At 39.8% G+C, this 13,851-nt stretch overlaps 1 protein-coding gene across 1 annotated transcript; it reads right to left on the reverse strand.

Moving 5' to 3' along the window:
• Positions 1–3,653: 3,653 nt before the first annotated feature.
• On the reverse strand, positions 3,654–10,854 carry LOC127619296 (zinc finger protein 501-like). The gene is made up of 2 exons (XM_052092160.1): positions 10,641–10,854; positions 3,654–9,239 (listed from the first exon to the last, which is right to left on the reverse strand). The coding sequence occupies exons 1-2, from the start codon at positions 10,849–10,851 to the stop codon at positions 8,074–8,076; spliced, it is 1,377 nt and encodes a 458-aa protein (XP_051948120.1). The 5' UTR covers positions 10,852–10,854; the 3' UTR covers positions 3,654–8,073.
• Positions 10,855–13,851: the final 2,997 nt, after the last annotated feature.

A 13,851-nucleotide genomic window follows, 5' to 3' on the forward strand; every position in this document is an offset into this window, starting at 1 on the left:
TTTCAGTGCTACCTTTGACATTATCAACCACAACATTCTCCTAGACAGACTGGAAAATTGGGTAGAGATCTCTGGGATGCTCCTAAGCTGGTTCAGGTCATCTCTAGAAGGGAGTGGTTACTAAGGTCTACATGAATCCAGATACATTTGAAAACAGCGTTTTCGTTTCAAAACACTCTCCGTCCACACTAGCATTATCCAAAACTGAAACTTATGAAAATGCTTAAATCATGTTACTACGCATGCGAAAAATCACCATTGCATATACGGTCTGAAACGCAATTGTCCTCGTGTTCCGTCGCCGGACACCAATTCCGAGTAAACTTCCCTTCGCCTTCGATGGAACGTAAAGTGATGTTGTACAAAGTAACATTTATTTTTTAAATCGCTTTAGATATCGCTTTAGATACTTTGATAACGCTATCAAAGTATCAAGTACAACACCGCAGCTATAACACAGGCCGCCATCTTGATTTTTTTTGGTTGGATAGATCACATGAATGCGTCACATGACAACAAATACATCATCATTTTCAGATATATCGGTTTTCACTGTCCACACTACGACGCGAAAACAGCGTTTTCAAATGTATCCACTTTGGGTGCGTTTTCAAAAAGGCCAAAACAGAGAGAAAACATATTAGTGAGAACAAGGCTAAAGTGATCATAAGCAATATGAATCTGAGTGGCTATCCATGATATCGATGTTAACCTTTTGAGTAATTTTCAATATTTAGCCTATGATCTACATCTAGACAATCAGATCAGGTACGTGTCACTAAAAATGCAAGCAGTTCGGCAAAGTACTACACACAACTATCTAACTGAATCACAGAAATTAAATCAGCATTTTAGGAATTATTAGCTGGCAGCCCTGCTATCATGGAAAGTAATCAGACTTGGTAGTCGCCATCTAACAGCAAGCTATCTGGTTTATTATCGTTGTGTAGTGAACAAGACCACTGACAATGTAATACAACAGCTGTCGACTGAACACAACTACAACTTTGCTATATACCTAACACCTCTCAAATCATTAGGATCAAGTCAGGATCAACATGGTGACACAGTGTATAGCTATTATGCCACCCGCAGATTGAACCAGCTTCCAGAAGAGGTCAGATGTGCTCAAACATTAGCCATATTCAAATCTATGGGATCAAAAGTATTGCATCCCTATTGGTCCACTGATTCTTCATCGACAGCTCCTCTAGCCAATCATTCGAAAAGGGCAGTTGACATCACGCCAGTGCAACTCAGACGGCTGCTGCTCAATATTATATTATTTGTGGTTGATAATAACAGTGTGGGAGGAAACTATGTGTAGTCGGAGTAGACCATTATTATATTCCGTTAACACATGTATCAAGTCTTTAGTTTAGACATTATTTAATACTTCCTTGTTTGTAGGATATTGGCTGCATATCTAAAAAAAAAAAAAAAAGAAAGAAAAGAAAACAATACTGGGTTGGTGTGGATGTTTGATGCATGTTTTTACTAGCTTTACCAATGAGTTCAGAACCCAACTTGATCCACTTTTCCATGAAATAAAATCCAGATCCCGACACCAAGGCCTATTAAAATCCAGATGAATATAGAAATGAATTTTTTTTTTATTATATCAAAAATCTAAAAGATGTGCATTATTGCTGACACCAGCTTGCACACTTTGGAGTGGGTTGTATGCCTGTAAGTAATTTGCTTCAAATGTTACTGAAGTTGTATACACTGTTATGTAAATGTTTGTATATATTTTAGACATGTATGCTCCAATGTTGCTGTATCTTTAGAGACAGTCCCTAAATTTGCAATTATTTGTGAATAAAGAACGGCCAACCTCAAGCCAACTTTATTGCATTATTTATTGACGTGGGGATGCTTAGTCACTTGTTTCTGATTTCGCTGCAGTATCGTGGAAAAATAAACTACATGTAGCCGTTCCAACGATGCCAACGTATAGGATCAGTACATAACGGCACATTCAGCAACATGGTAATCGGATCAAGTTGAGTTCTGAACTTGCGAATACATTGGTACAGCTAGTAAAAACATGCATCAAACATCCACACAAACCCAGCCTAGTATTATTTTACCCAGCCTTGACTCGATACATGTTAACAGACTATGATAATGGCCTTGGACAACACATTGTTTCCTAGAGCTGACAGAAAATACTCAAAACAGACACAAGCAGCGTATCTATCAACCACAAATAATCACTTGAGTGACGTCACCTCCCCTCTTCGAATGATTGGCTAGAGGAGGAGCTGTCGATCAAGAACCAGTGGACCAAAAGGGATGCAAAATGCACTCTGATTTACATGAAACTTTTTATTTTTGCGCTTAATATTTTTTGATTCACGCTTATTAATTTTGGATCTGTGACCGCAATATTTTTTTTATGGGATTTAGATCTCATACAAATCCAGACTGAAAACATCTAAGCTAAAATCTGTTTAGCTCTGAATTTACTGAGAACTGTGCTGGATTTACTGATTGCACTGCATTTTTTTATTAACTTTCAAAAAAAAAAAATAAATAAATAAATAAATAAAATCTATTTTTATTCTCATTTCTTGTTCTTAATTGGTTTAAAATTTTATTTTGATGTATCTTATATTTTCTTTATGTAAAGCACTTTTAAAGATTTCAAGGAGGGCAGTTTCTAGGCATGGCGAACTAGGCAGTCGAAAAGGATCAAGGTGTATATATACACACATGTGCTCAGCACTTTATTAGAAATACAATTGTTCTAATAAAGTGCCGATGTGGTCTTCTACTGTTGTAGCCCATCTACCTCAACGTTCGATGTGTTGTGCATTCTGAGATGCTATTCTGCTCACTACACTTGTAGAGTGGTTATCTGAGTTACTGTAGCCTCTCTGTCAGCTCGAACAAGTCTGACCATTCTCTGTTGACCTCTCTCATCAAAAAGGCATTTCTGTCCACAGAACTGCCGCTCACTGGAAGTTTTTTGTTTTTTGCACCATGCAAATCTGGTTTTGTGTGAAACTTCCAAGAGATCAGCAGTTACTGAAACAATGAAACCAGCCCGTCTGGCACCAACAATCAGGCCACGGTCACTAAGATAATTTTTTTTAACATTCTCATGGTTGATTTGAACATTAACTGAAGCTCCTGACCCAGGGGTATCAAACTCCGTTCCTGGAGGGCCTTTGCAGTTTAGTTCCAGCCCTGCTCCAAAATGCCTCCTTGTAATCTTCAAGCACTCCTGAAGACCTTCATTAGCTGCTTCAGGTGTGTTTAATTAGGTTTGAAGCTAAAATCTGCTGGACTGTGGCCCTCCAGGAACTGAGTTTGACACCCATGTCCTGACCAGTATTTGCATAATGTTATGAATTGCACTGCTGCCACACAAAAGGCTGATTAGATAATCACATGAATAAGTAGGTGTACAGTGCTCGATGAGTGTATATACACAAAAAAAATATTTTTGCCTATTTTTAAAGCTGCACCACATAACTGTGCTCTCTAGTGACATCTGTTGTTGAAATTGCAAGCAACTTAAGTGTGTTGTGTTTCGGGCTGTGTTACATGTTAAATGTTTTCCTGCATGGATGAATCTCATGATTTGTGATTACCTTGAAATCAACTCTAGTTGAAACGTTTATTATTTTTATATACAACTGAACATCATCAGACAATAATGCAAGTGAACCATAATACTACAATAGTACATCTATGCACTGCACACAATAAAACTAAAAACTAACATAAAATGAGGATTCAATAATGATGGGGACGAAATATACTTAATTAAACATTAAAATAATATGCAGAAATGCGCAATATAATAGTTTCATGGTAACACTAAACAAATGAATATGTACATTGCTATGCTATAAAATTGGTACATTATATACAACTTGAGATTTTTATACATTTCATGGGGAACAACCATGTTTAAACTTAACTTTTAGTGGCTTTTTAACAAACTATCTGCTAAAAGGACAAAGGAAATTGTTAACTTGAGCATTTATGTGACTGGGGTAAATTAAATGAGAAAACAGTGGCACACACATACGTAAGTAACCTCAAAACAACACCAATATTATAAAATTATCAGGAGCCATGAATGTCAGTAAACAGGTTACAGGAATTTTCCCTGGTAAATGTAGATACATCAGAAGCAGTAAACACATGAGTAATGTTCAATTTATAAAAGCATGAAAAGCAATATAAACTTCAAACGCCCTACCAGAAAATACATCCAAGCATTTTAGCAAGTAATAAACTATGCAAAACAGTTAACAGATTAACACCCCACCTGGGATCCTGTCCTTAACTGTGACTGAACAGCATCACTTTCCCCGCCAGAACACGTGACAACCTGTACTTCCTTTCTGGGTTGACGGATATGACGTTAAGACGCAAGGATGACTGACATAAGCCAACGATTTCATTCCAAATCCGACCCGACAGCAAAACTGCACTTATATAGCACCTTTTTAACTTTAACGGTATTCAAAGCGCTTTACACTGCGTCTCATTCACCCATTCGCACACACACTCACACACCAATGACGGCAGAGCTGCCATGCAAGGCACTAGCCTGCCATTGGGAGCAACTTGGGGTTCAGTTTCTTGACCAAGGACACTTCGGCATGTGGTGTCGTGTGGGCTGGGAATCGAACCACCAACCCAGCGATTAGTGAACAACCTGCACTATCACCTGAGCCACAGCCACCCCATAAAATAAAACTTTTTGTAGGCTTACTGTAGTGTTCCCTATCAAAAGCTACACTTTGATGCTGCGCTGATTTAGCGCTTTGGGAACGTCTTTAGGAGTGACCAGCTGTGAATATGTGTGCAACACATCAATGAAATTGACTAGAATTTATAGAAAAAATTACTCAGAGATTGGCTAAAATGATCAGCGCTTCAAAAACATGTTGTAAATATACATCAATGACGCTCTTCACCGAGCGCTTGCACAGATATACACGGGAGCGTTTGAAAGCAGGACCGGTCCGCTGATAGACGGCTGCTTGTGCTTTCAAAAGCTCCCACTCCCGTTTAAAAAAAAACTTGCAAACACTTCCGTGTACTCTCAAACACTCCCGTGCGTTGATCATTGTAGCCAATCACAGACATATCTGATGAGCGCGTGAACACAATGGCCAATCAGAGGTGTTTACGATTCCGATCAACAGCGCTCAAAGCATCAAATTTTTTACATTTCATTACCGACTTGGTACCGAAGTCGGTACTTTTGACAACACTACTCCCGCTTGAATCGAGTCCATTCAAAACACCCTGAGCAAAGTCAGGCTAGGACAAGGTTGCACTGTTCGTCAGTATCAACGAATAATAGGTCTCATGGTATCTGCATCCTCTGTGATCCCTTTGGGCCTTTTGCACATGAGACCGTTTCAGTTGTGGCTCAAAGTCAGGGGATTTCATCCAAGGGCCAGTCCCCTAAGGCGGATAAGGTTTACGCGCGGCACGCTACGTACCCTTTCTATGTGGTTCAGACCCCAGTTCCTCACTTTGGGTCCCTTGTTAGGTGCGTCTTTCAGTAGCAAGCTACTAATGACAGACGCCTCCCTGACGGGCTGGGGAGCGGTCTTAAGTGATCGTCCAGCTCAAGGGGAATGGGAGGGTCGTCAGCTCGATTGGCACATCAACTGTCTTGAGTTGATGGCTGTATTTCTGGCCCTGAAGTACTTCCTCCAGTATCTGAGAGGCTGCCATGTCTTGGTGCGGGTGGACAACACAGCGGTAGTCTCTTAAATAAACCATCAAGGAGGTCTACGGTCACACCAGCTGAACAGACTGGCACGGCAGATTCTCCTTTGGGCCCAGGGCAAGCTCCTGTCAATCAGAGCAGTTTATATCCCTGTATGCCTGAATGTGGGAGCAGATTTACTGTCCAGACAGAAAATACCGGCGGGGGAGTGGAAACTCCACCCCGAGGTAGTGGAACAAATCTGGTTGAGATTTTACAGAGCAGAAGTGGACCTCTTCGCCTCCCAACAAACAGCGCAATGTCCCCTCTACTTCTCTCTGAGTCGCCCAGCCCCCCTGGGTCTGGACACGATGGGAAATACATGGGCCAGAATGCGCCTGTATGTGTTTCCTCCGGTTTCTCTGCTCCCGGAAGTCTTGGCCAGAGTTCGCCAGCAAGGGTCCTGCCTCTTACTAATGCGCCGCGTTGGCCGAACAGGGTATGGTTCTCGGAGATAATGTCTCTCCTCCACGGTTCGCCTTGGGCGATTACGGACAGGAGGGATCTTCTGTCTCAGGCGCAGGGGACAATATTTAATCCCCAGCCGAGTTGTGGAACCTTCATGTTTGGCACCTCAAGGGTACCAACTGAGGGACACTGGGCTTTCACCTGAAGTTATCGAGACCATTCTAAATGCTAGGGCTTCCTCTACTTGAAGTTATGCCAATAAATGGGGTGTCTTTGAAAAATGGTGCAGTGCACATAACGCAGATCCAGTTAACTGACAGATTGCTTCAGTTCTGGACTTTCTGCAGGAAAAATTATCAGCAGGCACATGCCCCGCCACTCTCAGGGTTTATGTGGCCGCTCTGACAGCTTGCCGTGCCTTGACTGACGGGATGCCATTGGGGAAAAATCTTCTGCACGCTCGCTACATTCGAGGAGCCATGCGATTAAGACCTCCTGCTAGGACCAGGATCTCTTCATGGGACTTAGCAATAGTCCTTGAAGGTCTAGTTGAGACCCCCTTTGAACCTCTAGAGTTAGCGTCTGATAAACTTCTGACTCTCAAGATGGTTTTTCTTATGGCGATTACTTCTCTAAAAAGAATTGGGGATTTGCAGGCTCTGTCTGTCTTGCCATCCTGCTTAGATTTTGCCCCAGGAATTGCTAAAGCAATATTGCACCCTCATCCTGACTACCTGCCTAAGCTTCCTTTCTCGGCCGTACATTCGGTCACTCTTGAAGCCTTCTGTTCTCCGCCGTTTACAATGCCGGATCAGGAAAGACTTCACGGCTGTGTCCAGTCCTTGCCCTTCAGGCTTATGTCCACCGCACTAGCCAGTGGCGTAAGTCAGGGCAACTATACGTTTGTCATGGGGGCCGTAACAAGGGAGCGGCCCCACCAAGCAGACAATAGGCTATAAATTGTAGTAAATTTAATTGACGTGTTGCACACATATTCACAGCTGGTCACTCCTAAATATGTTCCCAAAGCGCTAAATCAGCGCAGCATCTCGTTCTGCTTTTTCAGGGAACAGGGGTTACACTTAAGTATCCCGAAACAAATCTGGGTAAGGCAAATTTATCATTTTGAACACTGATTTTACATGTACTCAATCAATAATGGCACACCTCATCGAAGAAATTTCATACTACGCTACGTATCGAAAGTTTATGTTTGGTAAACTCTGAGCTGAGAATCAGCATGATGAGAGGATGTGTGACCAATAGAAGATCAAAATGTCACACACTGACTTGGTTCAATACAAAGAATACATACTGTATTTCAATCAGACTCAAACAACCGACACAACTGATTCAGTGGTGTATTCGTTCAGCTGATGAAACCAATAATTGCTCCCGCACTCGAATCCTATTTGCTTGCAATATAGTCAGTCTTTACAGGTATGAAAAATCACCAAACCATTCTCGTGCATCAAACTAGAGCTCATTGGCTTCAAAAGGGAGTGAAGTCAATGACCATGAAGTCCAAGTCAGTGTTTTGAGGTAAACAAGAATGATTAGTTCACTTAAAAGATTGGTTTAAAAAGACTGATTCGTTTACAAACAAAATATCACTAGAAAAATTCCATCTTTGGGTTCATCTTTCCAACCATTTACTTAATCTTGTTGGACCTGAAGATGATATTTGCTACTTGGGCAATTCTTTTTACATGTCTATGTAGATTACGTGCTGCCCTGAAACTTTTCCAACATGAAGAGCAGTGGTATGATTTCTCTCCAGTATGGATTTTCTCATGCTTTTTCAGGTTTTGTGAGTGAGTGAAACTCTTTTCACAGTGTGAGCACTTGTAAGGTTTTTCTCCATTGTATTTCCAGGTCTTAGGACTGAGTGAAACTCTTTTCACAGTGTGAGCGCTTTAATGTTTTTCTCCAGTATGAATTCTCTCATGTGTTTTTAGGTGATGTGACTGAGTGAAACTCTTTTCACAGTGTGAGCACTTGTAAGGTTTTTCTCCAGCATGAATTCTCTCGTGTTTTCTCAGGTTCTGTGAATGAGTGAAACTCTTCTTACAGTGCGAGCACTTGTAAGGTTTTTCTCCAGTATGGATTCTCTCATGTATTTTCAGGTGATGTGACTGAGTGAAACGCTTTTCACAGTGTGAGCACTTGTAAGGTTTTTCTCCAGTATGAATTCTCTCGTGTGTTTTCAGGTTATGTGAGTGAGTGAAACTCTTTTCACAGTGTGAGCACTTGTAAGGTTTTTCTCCAGTATGGATTCTCTCGTGAGTTTCCAGGTTATGTGAGTGAGTGAAACTCTTTTCACAGTGTGAGCACTTGTAAGGTTTTTCTCCAGTATGAATTCTCTCATGTGTTTTCAGGTGTTGTGACTGTGTGAAACTCTTTTCACAGTGTGAACACTTGTAAGGTTTTTGTCCAGTATGAATTCTCTCGTGTGTTTCCAGGTGTTGTAAGTGAGTGAAACTCTTTCCACAGTGTGAGCACTTGTAAGGTTTTTGTCCAGCATGAATTCTTTGGTGCTGTTTCACACTGCCAGCTGTAATAAAGGTCTTACCACATTCAAAGCACATATGAACCCCCACACCGGTATGTATTTTCTGGTGCGTTTTCAAATAGGACAGGTGTGCAAAACAGTTTCCACAAAAAGAACACTTGTAAGGCTTCTCATCTGTGTGAGTTTTCATATGTTTTCTTAGGCTTGAATTCAAAACAAATGTTTTACCACACTGTTCACATTCAAATGGTCTCTCTCCAGAGTGACAGCGGAGATGACCTTTGAGACAAACCGTATATGCGAAACATTTCCCACACTGATGGCACGTGTAAGGTTTCTCTCCAATATGAACTTTCCTGTGTTTATTAAGCCGGCTTTTATTTGTGAAAATCTTTCCACACTGTGAGCATGTGAAAGTATTTTTGGCTGCTCTTCTTTTATGCTTTTCTGGTGATAAATTCTTCTTAGTCTTTGAGTAGTCTCCAGTAGTGAAATCATGATGTTTCTGACACTGAAGTTTGTCCTCCACTTCATTCAGCTCTTGACATTTGTCTTTCACTTCCATCATCTCTACAATAAACACAGTAAATAGAAAAAAAATCAGTTCAAGAGGGAGAAACGTTAAAAAGTAATCAAATTGTACCTTAATTCAATGTCGGAACACAAAAAAACATCCGGTATTAATTTGTGATGTTTGCTGTGCAAGCGCTAAATATTTATACTGTTTATTCTGCCTGATAACTGGATTTAATGATTATAATCATCAGGGTTTGAAATTAGCACACACCCACCATAGAAATCAGCAGTAGTGGGTATTTCTTTCACTCTTACTAGCCACTTTGGCACAGGACGTTTTCAGGGTTTTCCTGCTTTGAAAATTCTGTGAAAGTTGGGCCACCGCCGAAGCAAATTTTTATTGTATTCATCTCATTCAGTGCTTCTTCCACTGCTCCAAGGTCCAGTTCCTATGCTTGCGTGCCCATTGTACGTGCTTTCGATGGTGGACAGGGGTCATCATGGGCACTCTGACCGGTCTGTGGCTAAGCTGCCCCATACGCAGCAGTGTGTGATGCACTGTGTGTTGTGACACATTCCTCCTGTAACCATCTTTAAAATATTCTGTGACTTTTGCCACAGTAGACCTTCTGTCAGTTCAGACCAGATGGGATAGCCTTTGTTACTCTCACGCATCGATGAGCCTTATGCGCCCAACACCCTGTCGCCGGTTTGTGGTTTGTCCCTCCTCAGACCACTGTCGGTAGGTACTTAATACTGCTGACCGGGAGCACCCCACAAGCCTTGCCGTTTCAGAGATGCTCTGACCCACTAGTCTAGCCATAACAATTTGGCCCTTGTCAAAGTAACTCAGGTCTTTACTTCTCCCTATTTCTCCTACATTTAACACGTTGACAATGAGAACTGATTCTTGGCATGAAACCTTGGCATGTGGTCTTGTTAGGAGATTATCAATGTCATTTGATTCACCTGTGACTGGTCATAATGTTTTGGCTCATCAGGGTACATATATGTTATAATCTCAGTAAATGTAGTTTAGTGTTTCATGTTCTTTACTATGGTGGGTCACCACTTGATGTCCATTCTAAAATCTGGGTCTCGAAGCAAAAACAGTTGAGAACCACTGGTCTAGGAATCCATCCCACACAGGACAACGGAATAGAATAATAAAGTGTGCTTTATTTATTATTTGCAGTGTTCTTTTTCTTAATTTGGATGGCAAGTGCACATCACTTTTTCTTTTTTTTCTTCCCCGCTGCTTACACTGTAGATCCAAAAGTTCACAGCCCGCTGGTAAACAGCAGTACAAAAAACACGGTAGTACAAGCACCTTTTAAAAAGACAACTGAGCGCTTAAAAATAAATATCCCACGGAACTGTTTTGAGTGATAAAACGACTTGTAAAATGACAGTCGATTGACATGAAAATGTAAATCATTAAAGGAAGAAACATACCTGAAGAAATATAATCATTTTCATCTCCCTGTTGTTCTTCTGCTGTGTTTTCTTCTTTTATCTCCTCCTGCTTCACTTCAATCTTCACTGTTGTCTGCAGCATCTGCTGTTCTCCAGCATTACTGACAGAAGCCAGAGACTCTGAGGAGGTTTGATCATCATCACCTTCTTCATTATTCTGTTGTTCCTCTACTTTGAATTCTCCTCTCATCTTCATCAGTTTCCTGCAGTCCAGCAGCTTCACTGAACACATCTTCACTGGTGTCTGCAGCACCTGCTGTTCTCCAGCATTACTAACAGAAGCCAGAGACTCTGTTGAGGTTTGATCATCATCTTCATTATTCTGTTCTTCCTCTACTTTAATTTCTCCTCTCATCTTCATCAGGTTCCTGCAATCCAGCAGCTTCACTTCAATCTTCACTGGTGTTTGCAGCACCTGCTGTTCTCCACTGTTACAGACAGTAGCCAGAGACTCTGAGGAGGTTTGATCATCATCACCTTCTTCATTTTTCTGTTGTTCCTCTACTTTGATTTCTCCTCTCATCTTCATCAGGTTCCTGCAATCCAGCAGCTTCACTTCAATCTTCACTGGTGTTTGCAGCACCTGCTGTTCTCCACTGTTACAGACAGTAGCCAGAGACTCTGAGGAGGTTTGATCATCATCACCTTCTTCATTTTTCTGTTGTTCCTCTACTTTGATTTCTCCTCTCATCTTCATCAGGTTCCTGCAATCCAGCAGCTTCACTTCAATCTTCACCGGTGTTTGCAGCACCTGCTGTTCTCCAGCATTACAGACAGATGTCAGAGACTCTATAGAGGTTTGATCACCCTGAATACCATCAGTAGAACAGAGTAAAGTGAGCTATGAGACCTGTGTGTCTCTGGATCTCTGTTCAGAGAGTATGTCCAGATCTCTGCCACTTCACACTGAATTCTGACATTCTGTGAAGTTCCCATCAGTCACACACACTGAAGAGTGACAGGAAACCTTTTCCAGCTCCTGACAAACACAACACAATCACATCTGTACCATTCATCATATCACATCATTTGAAAGTTTACAATCTCAACTTTAAGGATTAAATGAATGTTAACCTGTAACCTGTCGTCTCTCTCCATCAGCTGTCTTAAGTGACATCAACTGTTTCTTCAGCGGAGAGATTTTTGTGATGAAATCATCAATATCCAGTATGGACAGATCAGTTCCTACTGATTTACCACAGATCACATCCACCTGCTCTCTCATGAGGTACATCTGAACACAAAAACATCACCATTATAATGGACTGATATTCATCAAACTCAAAAGGATTATTATAGGATTATATACAGCTCTGAAAAATAACTTTGTTTCAGATATGGTAGCAGCCTATAAATATAAATGTGTGCTTGGAGTTTGGTTTAATTTTCCTGATAGCAGGAATATTATAACAGGCTTTAACATATACTCACCTTAATTGAATTAATTTACAATCAGCCAATGAATTTAACAAGCTCATTTATCAGAAATTAAACATGACATTCTCACATTTCTGCTTGTTTCTCCTGAAAATGAATATATTAAAGCATCCGTCACAAAACCGCTACATAAGATTATTTTACGATCATTAAAAATAAACATGCACAGAAAAATACACATCAAAAGTTAAAGTTAAACACATTGAACACATACCAAAATTAGTTCTTCTTTTGTCTTCTTGTGTTTAATGGGGCTTTTTTTTTTTTTAAAGATGCTTTTGCACACCATTCAAAATAATAGACGGCAGTCATGGAATTAGCTAAAAATACAGAAGACTGCAAATTTTGCTAATTTATTTATTTTTAACACATTTTCACTTTGTCGATAACAAAACAGTGCGAAAAGTGGATGGAAAATAGATTACTGACAAACTCTTTATTTTAATATATTGGAACTCTGTTTCAAAATGGCATAATTTTAAAATACATTTTTAAATTATGTTAAAGGATTCGTGAAATGCTATTTTTTTTTGTATATAGTTTCATCTTCACCTCAGGTCCACTAATGAAGTTAGTAATGTTTTTTTTTATTAAAACATGATTTTTCCACCCTCTCTCTGGCCTGACATTGTTCAAATTTTGCGTTCCCTTGCAATAAATTTAACATGGTTTTAATACAGGACCCATATTTTAACAATGATATTCAAAGTGGCACCATAGTAATAATAAAGGGAAATGAAAACTGTGGTTAATTTTGTGTTATTATGGTTTTACCACAAATGCCATAGTTTAACTATATGATTACAGTAGTAGTTTAACCAAGGTATTTGAAGTAAAAATAACCATGACAAATGTATAGTAAATACACTGAAGCCAAAAAAATATACAATTGAAAAACCATGGCTTTACTATAGTAGTTACCATGACAGTGTAATGTTTTTTGGTCTCTCTGAAACATGGTTTTACTATAGTAGTATTTCAGTAAACATGACAGAGGTGGTCCATGTTTGTTTTAGTTTGAGGGTCGGGGGTACCAAAACCATGGTTTTAATACAGATATTTATGGGTAATCTTGTGATTACTATGGTTTTATTACAAATACAATGGTTCATCTACAACAGTAATCCTAGTTAAACTACAGTTATTACAGTAAAACCATAATAATCACAAAATATTGCTTATTTTTAACACAGTATTAGATTTCCTGTCGTACTATAGTTTCACTACGAATATCATGGTTGAAATATGGTCACTGTAGTAAAACCATGGTAAATTAATTGCGAGGGAAAGTAAAACTGTTTCAGAAACCAAATTCCCCCTGAAGGGGCTCCGAAGTTTTTTGTTTTTGTCTCCTGAAACTGAATATTTTAAAGCGTCCGTCACAAACCCGCCAAAAATGACGATAATACGATTCTATTACGATCATTAAAACGTATCTGTACATGCACAGAACAATACAAACTCAAAAATTAAGTTAAATACATTCAAACACTTACTGACAAATTGTTCTTTCTTCTTCTTGTGTTTAATGGCGCTTTTCCGTCTCCTACTGGACTGGAGTGAGGACACGCTTGAGGAAACTCATTTTGGGTTTATCAGTGGTCAGTTATTCAGAGGTCCTTAGAGGACAAAAATGTCAGCTTCAAAAACTGCCATAATAATATTAAATATTAATAGTATTTTCCACTTTCAATGAGTAATTTTTTTTTAACCAAAATCAGTTATAGACGGCAAAATAATAGACGGCAGTCAT

This window comes from Xyrauchen texanus, chromosome 25, assembly GCF_025860055.1.
Source record: "Xyrauchen texanus isolate HMW12.3.18 chromosome 25, RBS_HiC_50CHRs, whole genome shotgun sequence".
NCBI classification, from domain to species: Eukaryota; Metazoa; Chordata; class Actinopteri; order Cypriniformes; family Catostomidae; genus Xyrauchen; species Xyrauchen texanus.